At 39.1% G+C, this 18,686-nt stretch overlaps 1 protein-coding gene across 1 annotated transcript; it reads left to right on the forward strand.

Moving 5' to 3' along the window:
* Positions 1 to 254: 254 nt before the first annotated feature.
* Positions 255 to 17,641, forward strand: LOC113056088 (vigilin-like). Its single transcript, XM_026222576.1, has 28 exons — positions 255 to 323; positions 1,356 to 1,435; positions 2,578 to 2,676; positions 3,048 to 3,196; positions 4,253 to 4,468; positions 4,551 to 4,757; positions 4,839 to 5,054; positions 5,345 to 5,551; positions 5,637 to 5,744; positions 6,227 to 6,331; positions 6,536 to 6,614; positions 6,947 to 7,086; positions 7,176 to 7,280; positions 7,386 to 7,499; positions 7,794 to 7,880; positions 8,882 to 9,013; positions 9,117 to 9,335; positions 9,443 to 9,664; positions 9,743 to 9,961; positions 10,625 to 10,763; positions 10,869 to 10,984; positions 11,070 to 11,174; positions 11,399 to 11,533; positions 11,658 to 11,801; positions 11,932 to 12,111; positions 15,694 to 15,810; positions 15,917 to 16,066; positions 16,153 to 17,641. Exons 3-28 carry the CDS (start codon positions 2,601 to 2,603, stop codon positions 16,243 to 16,245), a joined length of 3,780 nt encoding a protein of 1,259 aa, XP_026078361.1. The 5' UTR covers positions 255 to 323; positions 1,356 to 1,435; positions 2,578 to 2,600; the 3' UTR covers positions 16,246 to 17,641.
* Positions 17,642 to 18,686: the final 1,045 nt, after the last annotated feature.

Consider the following 18,686-nt stretch of genomic DNA (forward strand, 5'->3'; position numbering starts at 1 on the left):
AAAGCAAACTATCGTTACTTTGTCGGTTTGCCCAGTATCCAGTACAATCCAACAGCATTTATACACCTACCAATAATTTACGATTCAAAATAGTTTTTAATAAAATAATGATCTGTTTCCCTAAATGCAACATTGATTACGACATAAAATATAATTAAAACATAGATAAACAAAAACACAAAAAATATTAAAACATAAAAAGAATATCTCTGAATCATTACAGATATCTCATGAATCAAAGATTCGATTCAATTGGAGAGTCGATTCTCGGCAGCAGTGTTTACTGTCAGCGGACCAGCGGCTAGGCTTTTCCGTCTGATAAGGTGATCAGTTGCTTTTGTTTCCGTAGACGTGCTTCAAATCGCAACGTTTTGTTGACTGAATGTACACATCCGCGTTTTGTGCAATCAGATTAACGTTATCGTATTTAAAGCAGAAAAAGACAGAAGCTCTGTAGCTAACGAGCTGTTACATGTAACGTTAGCAGATTAGCTGGCCAGCTAAACTCAGATATCCTGAATATATATTCTGCAGTCTAGAACATTTACTACCAAGACTATCACCACGATACCGAATGTATTTCTCCCTCACTTTGCTAATCGAGGTTTTAACAGCCGTTTTTATTGCCTAACGCGCTGTAATATGTCAGGCAGTGTTGTTAGCCTGCTCCAGTATTTGTTTACACTGCACTGAGCTTGCAGATTATATGGATTCTGCATGATATATGCATGTTATACAGTATGCAAATAGACAGGAGATCTCGATAATTGTTTGTGTTGTTGTTTGTTTTGGTACTGAACATGCAAGTTTTGTAAAAAAAAATATATATATTTGTGGACTGCATAGGTCCCTCAAGACTTAAAAGCTGTGAAAACCTTAGTATACAAGGCATTTTTCCCTACAAATTTATCACTGCAAAAGCAGACAAAGTAACACTCGGCAATCAGATCCTCATAATATTAGATAATATTGGCAAGCCTATTTAGCCCATATCTGTTTTATTACATGTATTATTCTACTACATGGGCAGTTTGCTGTCTCAATGAGTGTTAAGATGAATATGTGTAAAATGTTTCAATCCCATGTGTAAATACAATGCGTGTGTGTATTTTTGCCAACACATTACAGTAAGCACAAACACCCACACACCAATTAGATACCTAGTCACCTGAGAGTGAAGTGGAGCCTATCCTTAGCACCACATCTAGCTATTGCCTCCCACAGGACAGACCACTGTGACTCGGCCCCCTCCCCAGTCAACCTCAGAGGGCTTGCCACAATATGTTTTTTTTTTATGCTGTGTATGTTATCATAAGGCTGGTTACAAACCCTCTTTGCTAACCTCACCCACATAGGGCTGAACAAACAGACCAACACTGAACAGCTCTCAGTAGGATCCACCTGGACGGACTTTCTGGTTTTCGACCCTTTGCAGGTGGGTTAAAATCTCTGGCTTTGGCATGATTATGATATTAAGCTGATAAGCATATTTGATAAATGAGAATTTTGCATGCATTTACATAATTTAATAGAGCTTGTTTTTAATGCACATGCGCAGTGTATAAGCTGCAGTGAAAATTTCAGAAAACTGTTTACAGAAATTGTGACTTTAAGTGTAAGAAGATACAGTAGATAGATAGATAGATAGATAGATAGATAGATTGCTTCCATTGTCCTCATTTGTGAGTCACTTGGGATAAAAGTGTCTTCTAAATGTAAATGTAAAATTATATGTGTGTGTGTGTGTGTGTGTGTGTGTGTGTGTGTGTGTGTGTGTGTGTGTGTGTATAATAATTTTCATCGTCACATCTTTCTTCTTTACAGTTCCACTGGTTTAGACCAGATGTTTTCAATCTGGTGTTGGGGGCCCCCAGGGGGCTGCAAAGGAGTGCTGGGGGTCCATGGAAGTTTAAAGAAAAATAATGTAAAAATTAGATTAAAGTAAAAAATGTGTTTATTTTTTTCATTTATTTATTTTAGTTTAAATAAAAACAAATTTGATTAAAATAAGTTTGATTAAATGAGTAAAAACGTGGTTAAAATATTTAAGTTACTAAATAAATATTACATTAAAAATATGTATTAATGAGACACCTAATTATTTTTTAAACAATATTGAAATTAAATTATACAAGAATGCATTTGAAATTTTAGATTAGGGTCCCTTGGACAAATATGATGATATTTGGGTGTCCTTGGCATCTAAAAGATTTAACAAGTTTAAACAGTTAGCCTATCATTTTAAACAACGATCAATAATTGTTACATTAGTCAAGCTCACACGATGCTTTTCGTCAGATTTCACAGCTGCAGCATCTTTAATTGGAGAGCTCAGGTGGAGAGAGATGCTGCTGGGCTCAGGGAGATGACAGTGTGTGCCGGGGCCCTGCTGGGCTGCTGAAACCGCTGAGAATAGAGCTCAGCATCACTCAGATGAAAGAAGTCTATTACTGCTATGCTCTTTCAGTTAGTTTTATTGAAGGCTGTGTGTTTGGCCTAGATATTCTCTGCTGTTATATTTATGTTTGTCTGTATTTTCTCTCCACATGTCCCTCCTCTTCCTCCTGCTCTCTGCAGGATAGCGGATCAGGTCTTGAAACATGAGCTCTGTGGCAGTGTTGACTCAGGAGAGTTTTGCGGAGCACCGCAGTGGCTTGAAGGACAGTGAGATCACGGGTATGATGACTGTGGCAGAATTAGGGGTGAAACTATTCTTCTACAAAAATACATATGATTTTATTTTTTATTTTTTGTCATGGCAGGAATAGATGTAACAATGAATTCAAAGATGCTAGTACAAATATTAGTATACTTAATAAGTAGCGGCAAAGATAATATAAACTAATGAATTGACACAGGAACAGTTTTAAAGGTAGTATTAGACACATCTCTTTGATTTCGAACACATCCCTGATGGGTGAACACTCATGCTGTTTGCTAGTTGTCAGTGTGTCACAATGATCTTTGACAGTGACAGCAGAGGTAATAATTCAAAGAAAAGTTGTTGTGTACATTTTACAGTTCTTTTTCTTATTGTCTGTGAATAGGTAGAGGACCAGAAGACGAAGCATATATACCAACCTATCTGGAAGCCTTTCCACCTTTGCCGGACAAGGGCACTCCAGGTGAGAAGAGCGGTGAGCCGGCAGGTGCCTGGAGCAAAATCCGACCCATCAAAGCCTCCGTTATCACTCAGGTAACATATATATAATCCTCTATAGAAGGTTTTTTCAGTCCGAGGCTACGTTTACACAACAACCATGTTGTCAAAAACGGAAACATTTTTCCCCTGTGTTTTTAATTTTTTTTATTTATACACGACAACATTTTCAAAGCGATCTGCATTTACACATATCTGCGAAAACGTCTAAAAATGCTGTATTAAGTATGCCAGGCCAGTAGGTGGCGCTGTCACCTTGTTAGTAGGGTTGCGCGATAAATATCGTCCGATAATTAATGCGCATCTCATCAGTAAAGCCGGTTCTCTAATCAGCAGTAAATTCCATCAGGTGCGTGATTTCACATAGAGCAGCTGTTACTACACAGAGCCGGTGTTAACTGACTAGCTGCGCAAATAAACGCTGATAATGAACGTGGATTTGCGCAGCTAGTCGGTTAACAACGGCTCCGTGAAGTAAAAGCTGCTCTATGTGATATCACACCACCTGATGGAATTTACCACTGATTAGAGAACTGGCTTTACTGATGAGATGCGCATTAATTATCAGACGATATTTATCGCGCACCCCTACTTGTTAGTAAACAGTACCTGTAGAGAAGTGACAATTTTATGTTGTATGTGATGTGTCTCCGCTGTTGGTTGTAATATTGGTGAAGTAAATCCACACTTTGCTAAGGAAACGTTAACAAGATCATGAGCAGCAACACCAGTACCATGTACTCCACCGTTGTTGTGTATGTTTGTTTGCACTTGCCTTTTAAAATCGACACACACTGCGCATGTCTACATACCTAACACATACTACACACACGCATGTCTTCAGTGTTTTCAAAGATTCCTGTCTTGGGTGTTGAAACGGAAATGATAATGGTGGTGTCAAAAATATGTGTTTTCAGTCCCCCAAAACGCAGTTGTTATGTAAACGAACAGGCAAAACACATAAAAAGTTTCCCATTTATGACTGAAAACGTTTTCGTGTAAATGGCCCCCGGGTAAGCTGCTTGTCAAGCCACCATATCTTTTCATTGTTACTGAGGGCCTGTCAAACTTCCTCACCCTTTGCACCTTAAGGTGTTCCATGTCCCTTTGGAGGAGCGGCGGTATAAAGACAACAGTCAATTTGGTGAAGGTGAGGAGGCGAAAGTGTGCCTGGATATCATGCATAAGACTGGGGCACATATCGAACTCTCCCTTGCTAAGGACCAAGGCCTCTCCATCATGGTGACTGGAAAACTGGATTCGGTTATGAAAGCCAGGAAGGAGATTGTGGCCCGACTGCAGACTCAGGTGCTCGTTTGAGTCTTGCATTTCGTAGTCAATTAATTTTTTCTCCGTTTTAAAAGTTGTATTTCAATAATGAACTTCTCAGGCTTCAGCGACTGTGCTTATTCCGAAAGAACATCATCGGTTTGTGATCGGAAAGAATGGGGAGAAGTTGCAGGAGCTGGAGCTGAAAACAGCCACCAAGATCGCCATCCCCCGATCTGACGATCCCAACGCCAACATCCGCATCACCGGCACCAAGGATGGCATAGAGAAAGCTCGCCATGAAATCCAGCTCATCTCTGCTGAGCAGGTAATCTTTAACGCTAGATGAGATGAGGCTTTGTGTTTCATTTCTAACTGAGCCTCACTATGACTTCACTGTTTGTTTTAGGATAAACGGGCCGTGGAACGTTTGTCTTTTGAGAAGGCTTTTCATCCGTTCATCGCTGGTGCATATAATCGACTCGTTCAAGAACTCAGTCAAGAGACCGGAGCTCGTATTAGCATCCCGCCACCCAGCGTTCCCAAAGATGAGATTGTCATTACCGGCGAGAAGGAGGCAGTTGCCATGGCGATTACCCGCATCCGGGTCATCTATGAAGAGAAGGTGAGAATTTGTTAAAAAAAAAAAATTCTAAGAAATTAATACCTATATTAAGCAAGGACACTTAATGATCATAAGTGACAACAAAGACATTCAATTCATTAAAGAATCCTGTTCGATACAAAAAAATAGTATCACAGTTTCCACAAACATATTAAGCAACACAATATAGGAAACCGCTATTTCACAATATTTGGATTTTTAGTGTATTTTTCAAATAAAGGCAGTCTTTGTATTTCAAAAACATGCATCTCGTGACATTTCCTGACCTCCTTCTGAATTTGCACAAGCAGAAACGAAAAACAACCACGATCTCAGTGGAGGTGAAGAAGTCACAACATAAGTACATAGTAGGCCCCAAAGGCAACACCCTGCAGGAAATCCTGGAGAATACTGGTGTGTCTGTGGAGATGCCCCCTCTGGACTCTGCATCTGAGACCATCATCCTCAGAGGAGAACCGGACAAGCTGGGTCCGGCTCTCACGCAGGTGTACGCCAAGGTCAGTTTTGCCATTGTATGGCCTTATTTTCAACAAGAATGCATGCAAAAGCAGCTTTTTTACATTGCACCTGTGTGTTTTGCAGGCTAAAAGTGTGATCGTGGTGGAAGTGATTGCTCCGGCTTGGCTCCATCGTTTCATCATTGGCAAAAAAGGACAAAACATCAGTCGCATTACTCAGCAGCTGCCTAAGGTATAGAGAATTGAAATGAGAAGTCTGTTCTGAAATGAGGAGTGCTGGATTTTTACATTGCCTTTCAGATTATTTCAGAGAATAAGCTCTGTGACCAACAAAAGTGTATGATTCCTACATTTAGTGTCAAGATCGTATTCATTTTAAAGCCTAAATACAATCGTCAGAAGTACAATGCTATAAACATACTACATTTCAGTGTCATCACCAGTAAGCTTCTGTCAACTCTTTCAAACTTTATTTAAAATCTTCACGTTTAAAAGTTTGAGTTAGAATATTCACGAGTGCAAGTAGAAACACAACACCATGAGTAGATGAGTTTACCTGTATAGTGTGATGTTCTTTGATGTCTCATTCAACCTCTATAGTCCTATTAAGCCATTTGTTAGCAACCACCTTTTTCAAGATACATGAAAGCTTCAAATATTCATGAGTGGGGTATTACTGGTGTTGGATAAAATGTGGCTGTTTGTCATCATCAGGTGCATATAGAGTTTACTGATGGAGAGGAACGTATCAGTCTGGAGGGACCGACGGAGGAGGTGGAACAAGCCCAGGCTCAGATACAGGAGATCATAAAAGACCTGGTAACAGAACCCAGCAGATCTCTTACTATCAGGCTTTTTGCTGTTGTTGTTTAAAAACGAAGATCGAATGGGACATCTGGTTGCTAAAAATGGTTGCTTCGTATCTGTCAAATTTCAGTTATGGTTCGTTCTTCAGGTTTCTGCATTTGTGGAATAGAAACAGTTTAGGTATAGTCCTCAAGTGTTTTCTTTTCCTCCCTCCAGATGGCAAGAATGGACTATGCCGAGATTAACATTGACCACCGTTTTCACAGACATCTCATTGGCAAAAACGGGGCCAACAGTAGGTCTAAACCCTTTATGGAGTGCTTAGTCTGAAACTTTAGTCATGTTTTGGATGTCTGGATAGAAACCAATCATAGCACAGATAGAAGAGTAATGTTCAAATAGTCAAATTGTGGTTTTACACATTATTTGATTACAAGCAGAGCACAATGTCAGTATGCAACAGTTTGTGTGTTGCGACTGCCACAGAACCTGGGAGAAATGAACGACTGTGTTGCACACTTAATCTGATTATGAGACCTTTGAATTATCAAGATTATATTTGTTACAGTAAAGTTCATTCGTTTAGTGAACAGAGCAGATTAATGAATTATTTGGTGCTTTTCCCAGTAAATCGGATAAAAGAGCAGTATAAGGTATCAGTGCGGATTCCTCAGGACTCAGAGCGCTGTGGGCTGGTTCGTATTGAGGGTGATCCTCAGGGAGTACAGCTCGCTCGCAAGGAACTGATGGACATGGCCCAACGTATGGTGAGACGTACTTTATGGAAAACACTCTTATGACATTATGAAGCTCGCATGGTTTAAGATGTCATTTTCTGGCATGTTTGATACTTCAGGAAAATGAACGCACAAAAGACCTGATAATAGAGCAGAAGTTTCACCGCGCCATCATTGGACAGAAAGGAGAGAAGATCAAAGAAGTACGGGACAAGTTCCCTGAGGTGCTCACTGCTTCATTTTGTTAAACACACCAATATCTATATTCTGCTGCACATTCATCACGTTACATGAAAGATGATTTCATACAGATGGTTTCATTTCCACAGGTCATTATCATCTTTCCAGACCAGCAACAGAAAAGTGACATAGTACAGCTCAGAGGGCCTAAAAACGAAGTGGAGAAATGTGCAAAGTTTCTGCAGAAACTCATCGCTGAGCTGGTACATTTCTGAGTGATTTCCTCTTGATTCCTTCCTGCTCTCAAATTACATTTGCTTCGTGACTAATGCAAGGTCACAAAAAGAGCAGCTGTTATATGAGATCAGACAGCTATGAAATTATCATACTCAGCCTACGGATGGCAACTTCCTCCAGTGCTATTGTAGTTAAAGCGCATTTTGTTTTAAAGTCAAATCATCTGTTGAACAGCTGGGAAGTTAAGTCTTTGAATGGCATTGAGGTTTAGTGTTTTTTTATATTATGTTTTTTAATGATAATTATGTTTATGTTATTAGGTTGAGAGCAGCTTCTCAATTTCTGTACCCATCCACAAGCAGTTCCACAAAAACATCATTGGCAAAGGAGGAGCCAACATCAAAAAGGTGAGGAGACAAAGACAGCTATTGTTTTTTTTTTTTTTTTTTGTAAAGCTGACATATTCAGTCCAAAAATTAATATTGCTTTTAATCTCAGTTAGTTGAAGTTAAAAAATATTCAAGGAAAATAATGCAGTTTCCATTGTTTTCCTGGCATACTTTGGGTAATGTTACATTAGACAATATAAACACACTATCAAGCACAATAAGAACATAGACTGTATAAAAACATGGACGTAGTGTCCGTGACATCACTCAGAGTTTTCTGAAGAGCATTTTTGAAGATCAAAGTGGGCGGAGCGGCCAAGATGGCGGGAAAAAAAATTGGCAAAAAGGCGGGAGCTGGTTGCTGAAGCCACACCCTCCTACCTTAACAGCGGTGCCAGCAGCAGCAATCCACCTGTCACTCAAGTGGCCACGCCCTTAATTATGCAGAACTTTAAGGTTTAATAAAATTTAAACGGATGATTTATAAAAAAAATTTACCTCCCTCACAGTTGTCATGAAGGGCAAAATTAGCTATATAGACCAAAATCTTTTTTTGTACTAGACTGTAAACTGTTCTGCTGTAAATTTGGCATTTTAACATGGGGAGTCTATGGGATTTACTCCCTTTTGGAGTCAGCCTCTAGCGCCCAGTGTCTGAGATTCAATATGAAATTATAACAATATAAATATATTCATATGCAAGTAATTATGAATAATTAAAGGAAAATTTACAGCACTAATTTATACATTATTTTAGTTCAGCTTTATATAACAATTTTGGTTCTAGTAAACAATACAAACTATTGCTCATAATGAGAAATTTAGGGAAAAAGGACCATAAAAGCACTAAAAGCATTGGTGGTGGAGTATTGTGGTGTGGCCACCAAATATAAAAAAATAACATTCAGTATCTGAAGAAATAATCACAGTACAGTTTATTTATTTTTTTAAATAATGTTCTAATTTAGTTGTTTTGTTTTCAGTGAGATACATTTTTGTTGCTGTGTAAATCTATATAGATACGTGAGGAGACCAACACCAAGATTGATCTCCCAATGGAGAACAGCAACTCGGAGATGATTGTAATAACTGGTAAGAAGAGCAGCTGTGAAGCCGCACGAGATCGGATCCTCGCCATTCAGAGAGAGCTGGTGAGAGAAACAGGAAGCTAGGGAATGTGTTATGGGTGTAATTCTCAATGCTCTACGTTTATCTTCTCTCACACGTTCTCTCTTGATTTTTCAACTCTCCCAGGCCAACCTGAAGGAGGCTGAGGTTTCCATCCCAGCCAAGCTGCACAACTCTCTGATTGGATCCAAGGGCAGTCTGGTGCGCTCTGTGATGGAAGAGTGTGGGGGTGTTCACATCCACTTTCCTGCGGAGGGCTCAGGGCTGGACAAGGTCACTATCCGAGGTCCTGCAGAGGAGGTGGAGAGAGCCAAGAAACAACTGCTGCAGTTGGCGGAGGAGAAGGTCAGTAATGAGAGAAGATCTAAAGCAAAAAAAAAGCAAAAAAGACAGCAGTGCAGAAAACTACTTTTCAAAGTTTGGAGTCAAGTTTTTTTTTTTTGTCCCATCAGCAAGTCAACAACTTCTCAGTGGAGATCCTGGCAAAGCCAGAGTATCACAAGTTCCTGATAGGCAAAGGAGGAGCTAATATCCGACGGGTACGGGATCGAACCGGCGCACGAATCATCTTCCCATCACCAGATGAGCCAGAACAGGAGCACATTACCATCATGGGTAAAGAGGAGGCTGTATGGCTTGCCCAAAAAGAGCTGGAGACCCTCATAAAAAATCTGGTATGACAGAAAAAAACGTAAAAGCATTTGAGTTAGTGTTTCTTTGAATGCACCTCCTCATCTGTGCTTTTATTTCAGGATGATGTGATAGAGGACAGTCTGGTCGTGGACCCCCGGCATCACCGTCACTTCGTCTGTCGGAGAGGGCAGGTGTTGAGAGAGTTGGCGGAGGAGTATGGCGGTGTAGCTGTTAGCTTCCCTCGCACGGGCACACAGAGTGACAATATCACTCTCAAAGGACCCAGAGAGTGTGTTGACGCTGCCAAGAAACGCATTCAGGAGATTGTTCAAGATCTTGTGAGTTCCAAATCCAGTCCATGTATACATATTGCAGTGACTTGTCCACCATGAAAAGTATATACCGTATTTTCTGGACTATAAGTCGCACTTTTTGTTCATAGTTTGGCTGGTCCTGCGACTTATAGTCAGGTGCGACTTATTTATCAAAATCTATTTGACATGAACCAAGAGAAATGAACCAAGAGTTCACGTTACCGTCTACAGCCGCGAGAGGGCACTCTATGATGCTCAGTGCTCCTGTAGTCTACCACTGAGCAGAATAGAGCGCCCTCTTGCAGCTGTAGACGGTAATGTGAACTCTTGGTTCTTGGTTGTAAATAAATGCGACTTATAGTCCGGTGCGACTTATATATGTTTTTTTCCTCGTCATGACGTATTTTTGGACTGATGCGACTTATACTCAGGTGCGACTTATAGTCCAAAAAATACGGTACATTACTGTTTTGCAGTTTGGGGTTACTCTGGTAATTAGTAATTAATTGATCAAAAGTGACAGTAATGTACACTTTAAAAATATATATTCCAAATAACTTCTGCTCTTTTGAACTTTCTGTTCATCAGAGATTTCTGGGGGAAAAAATGTATCATGGTTTCCACAAAAATATTAGAAAGCATGTTAGAATGATTTCTGATTGTCATTATCTGCTAATGTGTCATCAGGAATCACAGGTGAATGTGGAGGTGTTGATTCCTCAGCGTTACCACAGAGCCATCATGGGACCCAAAGGCTGCAAAATACAACAAATTACACGGGAACATGAAGTTCAGATCAAATTTCCAGACAGAGATGAGTCTGCAGGTCTCTTCCCTTACACTCAAATTAGTTCAGATATTTCTTTCGTCCTATCTATTGATGAAAAGAATATTTACGAGCTATGTTGTTTGTTGTGTTTGTGGCTTGCAGCTCAGGAAGCTGCATCTCAAGAGAACGGGGATACGAATCTCATTCCTCGGAAGTGCGATATCATCATTGTGACGGGACGGGCCGAAAAGTGCGAGATGGCCCGTGCAGCTTTACTTGTAAGGAATTCTGGAAATTCTAGCAGTCTTTTTAGTCTTATGGTGTATTGGTTTTCATTCTCTTTTATCCCATTTTGAATTCGAGGCTTTAGTTCCTGTGACGATTGATGTTGAGGTTTCCTATGACCTTCATCGTTACATCATAGGACAGAAAGGAGCTGGAATAAGGAAAATGATGGAGGACTATGAGGTAGAGACATTTTGACATTGTATTTGTACTACTGTTCAAAAGTTAAAGGAGTCTCTGATGCTCACCAAGGCTGCATTTATTTGATCAAAAATACCGTAAAGACTGTAATATTGTCAAATATTTTTTTCAATTTAAAAGAACTGTTTTCTATTTCATTTGTGATCAATCTAATGCATCCTTACTGAATAACAGTTTTAATTTGTGTACTGTCATGTGCTGTACAGGTGAACATTTGGGTTCCTCAGCCTGAGCAACAATCAGATATCATAAAGATCACAGGACAGGTGGCCAGTGTGGAGCGGGCCAAACAGGGACTGCTGCAGAGAGTCAAGGAGCTGCAGGCCGAGCAGGAAGATCGGGTACAACTTCTTCTCAACACCTCTCTGCTGACATTAGAGAACATGCTGTTACAACAAAATTTTTCTATACAATCTGAGATTTACTTCTTGCAATAGAATATATTGTTTTTTTGTCTGTTTGTAGGCCTTACGAAGCTATAAGGTGACACTCTCAGTAGACCCAAAATATCACCCCAAAATTATAGGCCGCAAAGGAGCCGTCATCTCTCAAATACGCAAAGATTATGATGTCAATGTGCAGTTCCCTGACAAAGGTGATGAGCAGCAGGTATGTTTTCGCAAGGGCATTTCCTCAATCTTTAACCCAAACTGGTTAAAGTAGCTCATACCTTTCATACCTGTCATCCTGCTTGTCTTTGTAATGTCAGCCTTTTTCACGCGACTCTGTCTTCCTGTAGGATGTAATTATAATCTCGGGTTATGAGAGGAATGCTAACGAGGCCAGGGCAGCTATAGAGCAGCTTGTGGCAGCACTGCAGGATATGGTGAGTGAGGACATCCGGCTGGACCGGCGGGTCCACGCACGCATCATCGGAGCACGCGGCAAAGCCATTCGGAAACTCATGGAGGAGTTCAAAGTAAGAATACTTCACATATTTGTCGATAGTGATAAAACTATATCAACATCTAAATTAGTCATGATATTTAGCATAGTAAAAATAACGATGATCGTTATTATTCATTATTAAATGTATTTTTAGAAATTTTGCAGCACATAGTCATAAAATGTAACATTATAATCATAATAATAATATTATCAGGGTGGCGGGTCCTTAAAAAGTCATAAAATGTCTTCAGATTTGATAGGTCTTAAATATTTTTGGTCACTTTCCTGCAAAAAGTTTTAACAATTTGATGGAACTGGTGACTGTTTACAACATAGAATGTAAAAAAAAAAGATGGACGTGAAAAGTGAAGCGAAAGCATCTTAGTATGGCTGCTGCCATCTTGAGTAAATTACGCCAGTAAGCCAGAGTCTGCACAGAGAGATTGTTTGGAGCCAGAGTCCATGCAGTAGAGATTCATTTGGAGCCAGAGTCCGTGCAGTAGAGATTCATTTGGAGCCAGAGTCCGTGCAGTAGAGATTCGTTTGGAGCCAGAGTCCGTGCAGTAGAGATTCATTTGGAGCCAGAGTCCGTGCAGTAGAGATTCGTTTGGAGCCAGAGTCCGTGCAGTAGAGATTCATTTGGAGCCAGAGTCCGTGCAGTAGAGATTCGTTTGGAGCCAGAGTCCGTGCAGTAGAGATTCGTTTGGAGCCAGAGTCCGTGCAGTAGAGATTCGTTTGGAGCCAGAGTCTGCACAGAGAGATTCGTTTGGAGCCAGAGTCTGATCAAAGAGATTCGTTTGGAGCCAGAGTCCACACAGAGAGATTCGTTTGGAGCAAGAGTCCGCGCAAAGGGATTCATTTGGAGCCAGAGTCCACACAGTAGAGATTCGTTTGGAGCCAGAGTCCGCGCAGAGAGATTCGTTTGGAGTCAGAGTCCGCGCAGAGAGATTGTTTGGAGCAAGAGTCCGCACAGTAGAAATTCGTTTGGAGCCAGAGTCCGCGCTGAGAGATTCGTTTGGAGCCAGAGTCCGTGCAGAAAGATTCGTTTGGAGCCAGAGTCTGTGCAGCAAGATTCGTTTGGAGCCAGAGTCCGTGCAGAAAGATTAGTGTGGAGCCAGAGTCCGTGCAGAGAGATTCGTTTGGAGCCAGAGTCTGCACAGTAGAGATTCGTTTGGAGCCAGAGTCCGCGTAGAGAGATTCGTTTAAAGCCAGAGTCCACACAGAGAGATTTGTTTGGAGCCAGAGTCAGTGCAGTTAGAGATTCGTTTGGAGCCAGAGTCCGCGCAGAGAGATTCGTTTGGAGTCAGAATCCACGCAGAGAGATTGTTTGGAGCCAGAGTCCGCACAGTAGAAATTCGTTTGGAGCCAGAGTCTGCGCAGAGAGATTCGTTTGGAGCCAGAGTCCGTGCAGAAAGATTCGTTTAAAGCCAGAGTCCACACAGAGAGATTTGTTTGGAGCCAGAGTCCGTGCAGTAGAGATTCGTTTGGAGCCAGAGTCCACGCAGAGAGATTCGTTTGGAGCCAGAGTCCGTGCAGTAGAGATTCGTTTGGAGCCAGAGTCCATGCAGTAGAGATTCGTTTGAAGCCAGAGTCTGCACAGTAGAGATTCATTTGGAGCCAGAGTCAGCGCAGAGAGATTCTTTTGGAGCCAGAGTCCACGTAGTATTGTCGTTAAGTGGAGCCACGGTATCAAATTCCCGTAGACCCAATCAACCATAATGACACGCCCCATTTTTATAGCATCAAATTACTATCTAAAAACAAACATCACAAAAACAAACAATTGAACCTATATCAGTGTGATAACAACTACCTTAAATGACCAAACCCATTTTTCAGAAAATTGTATTGGAAGTGTAATTTTTTTTTATTCAAGTCCCATTCATTTATAAGGAGAGGATGGGGTTTATGGCCTGTACTGCAGCCACCCACCAGGGGGTGATCAAAAAGCCTGCAGCTTCACATCTTCAGGACATGTGAGGCACACCTGGTTTACAATTATTGGACAGACTGAACGTCATCAGAGAAAATTGCAGTAGCAGAATCCAGTTGAACACCTGTTAGCCTTCTAGGTAGTTTAATGCTAGTTACTGAAAATGGTTCAATAATTTTACTTCTCCCCAACTGGATAAATAGCCTGATAAAGACTAGTGACAAAAAAAACTAGTGAAGCATCAAAAACGTTAAAATGATTCTTCTGATTTTATAACATTAAGCTGAAACAGCGATTAATGATGGATAATGTATTTATGTTATCAACGACTCGTTGTTGAGGCTCGTGTTGCCCATTTCTGTGAAAGACACTTTCATAGAGAAATCAAATGAGTGTAAGGGCACACATAAAGAAATACAAATTGTTTAGTTTATTGATAACATGATGTAGTTCCATCTCACCATAAGTGAGCTGTTTTGCTGAATATTTACAGTACATTGTTTTTAGTTCAACAAACAAATAGATATTAAGTTACTTACATTTTAGACACCGTATTGATTCTTTTGTTCTTTCACAAATGAAAATAGTTCTAAAAAAAGATCCGAACAGAAGTATTGTTCAGTGTTTTAAAGTAATCGGAATGAATAATGACTCAACACCACTTATAAGCGATTAAGTCTCATGTTTAAAAATATGCATTTTTCCTCAACATTTCCTATTTATATTTTCAGAAATTTTATTTAAAACAATAATCTTGTAACATTATATATTGCAGATGTAATTTTGGACTGTAAATTATTTAATTTGATTGGTGAATTTCCTGATCAATTGTAAGAATTTGACATGAAAGATGATGCATGCAATAAGGTTGTATTAATAATGTTAAAAAATATTGCCATTTAAAAAGGTAAATAACATTGTAGGGTAAATATTAAAAACAAGATTAAGTATATAAAAAGCTGATAGAAAACTGAAAGTATTGCTTCATAATTAATGGTTGGTGGTTTTTACACAGGGATATTTTGTATGGGATATTGTCTGCTGATATGAAAAGTTCACTGTATATCATAATAAATAGCATTTTTGACAGGAATGATATTTTGTTTTCTTTTTACATTATATTATATATATATGTGTGTGTGTGTGTGTGTGTGTGTGTGTGTGTGTTTATATATATATATATATATATATATATGTGTGTGTGTGTGTGTGATATAATGCATAATTCCATTGCAGGTTTGGTCTTAAATTTCACACAAGGTGTTATTATTACTTTATTATTATTATTATTATTAAAAATAGTAATTACATCACCAATAATATTTAACACCATAATAATAATAATATAAGAATCATCAAAACAACCATAATAATAATAATTATTGTTATAAAAAATAATAATCATCACCAATAATATTTCTTATAATAAAATAATAAACTAATAAAGTGTTATTGTTGTAGTTGTTGTTGTTGTTTTATTTATTAGTTGTTGTTAGTAATATTAGAAAAAAATACTTTTAACAATAATAATAATTTATACTTATTATTAATAAAAAATACATATTGAAATTATTGTTATCTACTGATCTATACAATTCTCTGTCATAGATCATTGGCAATATCTTATATAAATATATATTTGGTTTATATCATCCTTAATAATGATCTTTTTTATTTCAGGTTGATATACGGTTTCCTCAGCCAGGTTCTGAGGACCTGAGCAAGGTTACTGTTACTGGACTGCCAGAGAATGTTGATAATGCCATTGACCATCTACTTAACCTGGAAGAAGAATATGTGAGTTGGGAATGCAGAACTGCAGATGATTCTTTCTAGACCGATAAAATCCATCACCTGTGTTTTCCATTCTTTTGCATTCTCACTCGCTCATCTTTCCTCTTAGATGCTGAGCGTCACAGAGACAGAGACTATGGCATCTTATATGAAGCCTCCTTCAAAGACGATGGGGGCAGGAGGAAATGACGAGGATAACAAAGCTCTGGCTAAAGGTTTTGTTGTGCGGGACGCCCCCTGGAATGCACAAGGCAACAAGGTTTAAAAGTTTACCTCTGTAAAACCTTCATTTCATGTTGTCTCTCTCATCGTCATGTTAACGATTTGCTTTTTGCTCTTTTTCAGGCACCAGACATGAGCAGTGCCGAAGAGTTCCCCACGTTCGGAACTGGAATAGCTCCGAAACAGACATCTGCGTGGGGACCTAAAAAGTGCTGAATGAAACAGATTTCACTCCGGATCTCAAATCTCTGGCACTTGAGAACAAGAACATTCCATATTTTTTGCTCGTCTTTCTCCTGGTGCTTTAGTGCCCTTGGAGGAGTTACTTCAGTCCGCTCCTTCCTTTGCCTGAATAGTTCCTTATCATTTGGTGGATAGATGTTCTTCAGCACTCCTCACCTGCCTCCAGGTGGTCACAACACTTCAGTTCCTGTTGTGCCAGATTGAAATCACAGAAGCAGATCCTCAAGTAGCAATTACCGTCATTATCCACCTTTTGTTTTCTTGAGCTGGACGACGAATGGCTAGGCATTGAAGAACAAGGCAGAAGTTTTCCATTTCTTGGACTGTTTATTGCAAGAGAACCCCTAGTTCACTGTGTATGAGTTATTTTTTAAGTCCTTGATGGTTTTTACTGTTCTTTTTATGTGTGCGTGTGTGTGCGTGTGCGTGTGAGAGAGATCCATCTAAATGCACTTGGTTTACTGAATTTTCATTTGACACCGTAAAAGAGATGAAGGCTGGTCAATACTGATCTTTTTAAAACTGTTTTCTGTATATACCGTATTAGTGTATTTATATGTCTGTTATTTATTGATTTATTGAATATTCAAACTGATGAGTGTGAATGGTTTTGAAGCATAAAAAGTAGGTATTATTTTGCAGTATGCTTGGTTTCTTTTTCTTTTTTTGTGCGTCGTAGTCATAGTTCATTTTCACAAGAAGTGTGTGTGTGTGTGTTGTGTGTGATTTACTTTGAATCTCAACATTTTGTCTTTGAATCTGCTGTTTATAGTTAAAAAGTATTTTCCACTTCACCTTTGTCTTCGACTTTTTTCCAAAGTGAAGGAAATTAAGATTTCCTTTTTCAAACCAGAGCATGCATACTTCCATAATTCAAATTAAAAGTCTCTGGATGGCTGTTTATTAACATACAATTTCACTGATAAAGATAAAGCAACTATTTTGCGACTTTAGAGTCCCCTACAGTGAAGTGAGTGGAATTCACTATTGTAATTACACTGGATAGACAACAATCTAGATGAACAAACCATTCTCCTTATTAGAAGTCAGTGTAGTAGCAGAATTTCAAGGTAAAAAGCAACTTAACAGTTGCTTTAACATGATTGACAAACTCACACTCATGCAGATTGCTGGTGCTCAATTTGCATTTATTTACTTAAAGGTGATCGGTGTAATTTTTTAATGTTGAATCAATGTCTTAATTTACAGAGAGAGCTGTAAGCAGCCATTCATAGGTGGCGCTATCAATACATTTCAACACATTGCTCTGTTTGTTTGAGCATCACAACCAGCCTGTTACAGCAACATTAGCTCAACCAATGGCATGAGTGTGTTTGGATGGCTGATAATAGAGGGGGGAAGTATTGCATGAAACCTATTATTTTTTTGCAATTCCATGTGGTGGCCCAGAAACTACACACTTCACCTTTAAATTTGGATGTTTTGACATTGAGGGTCATTCCCTGTCCTGCTAGCTGAGTCTTGTGAATCACTGTTGTATGTAGTGTGAACGTATGCTTGTGTACATAGTTGAGTGAAGAACCATCTACAACCAACTGGTGATAGAAACACTATCGGCCTTAAGAAGTTATTGCCATAGGATATTTTTACCAAGATTTGATGACATTGATATGCAACACTGCAATAACGTGTCAGTGACAGAACTTTCCTACTCTGAATAAAAACCCATTCCAATGAAAAGGAAATGTGTTTTTGCTTTTCTTTATTTCTCAAGTTTTACCTAAATGTCAAAAAGTGCAAAATAGATAATCAGTTCAAATAAAATGAAATCTAGTTAAATAAATTGTATAATTATATATTACAGAAATAGTATAGGCCTACATATGTGGTGTTGTTTTTAATATATTAATATGTTTATTCAGCATAGACACTTTAATTCGAGCAAAAGGTCAGAAAGACATTTCCAATATTTCAAAAGATTTCTATTTTAAATATATGCTGTCCTTTTGAACTTTTTTAATCACACACACATATACATAAATATGTACAGATACAGATACACGCACTCACTGGCCACGGTACACCTTGCTAGTACCGGGTTGGACCCCTTTTTGACTTTAGAACTGCCTTAATTCTTCGTGGCATAGATTCAACAATGTGTTGGAAACATTCCTCAGAGATTTTGGTCCATATTGATGTGATAGCATCACACAGTTGCTTTAGATATGTCAGCTGCACATCTATGATGTGAATCTCCCGTTCCACCACATCCCAAAGCTGCTCTATTGGATTGAGATCTGGTGACTGTGGAGGCCATTGGAGTAAAGTGAAATTATTGTCATGTTCAAGAAACCAGTCTGAGATGATTTGAGCTTTGTGACATGGTGCTTTATCCTGCTGGAAGTAGCTATCAGGAGATGGGTTCACTGTAGTCATAAAAGGATGGACATTGT

This window comes from Carassius auratus, chromosome 37 (assembly GCF_003368295.1).
Source record: "Carassius auratus strain Wakin chromosome 37, ASM336829v1, whole genome shotgun sequence".
Classification (NCBI taxonomy): domain Eukaryota; kingdom Metazoa; phylum Chordata; class Actinopteri; order Cypriniformes; family Cyprinidae; genus Carassius; species Carassius auratus.

What these genes read in the sequence shown, in the direction of transcription:
- LOC113056088 (XM_026222576.1), top strand. Translation starts at nt 2,601, where the DNA reads ATGAGCTCTGTGGCAGTGTTGACTCAGGAGAGTTTTGCGGAGCACCGC. An exon ending in TGGCAAAAACGGGGCCAACA is followed by an intron (nt 6,615 to 6,946) that starts GTAGGTCTAAAC and finishes TGCTTTTCCCAG; the next exon opens with TAAATCGGATAAAAGAGCAG. An exon ending in TGGACATGGCCCAACGTATG is followed by an intron (nt 7,087 to 7,175) that starts GTGAGACGTACT and finishes TTGATACTTCAG; the next exon opens with GAAAATGAACGCACAAAAGA.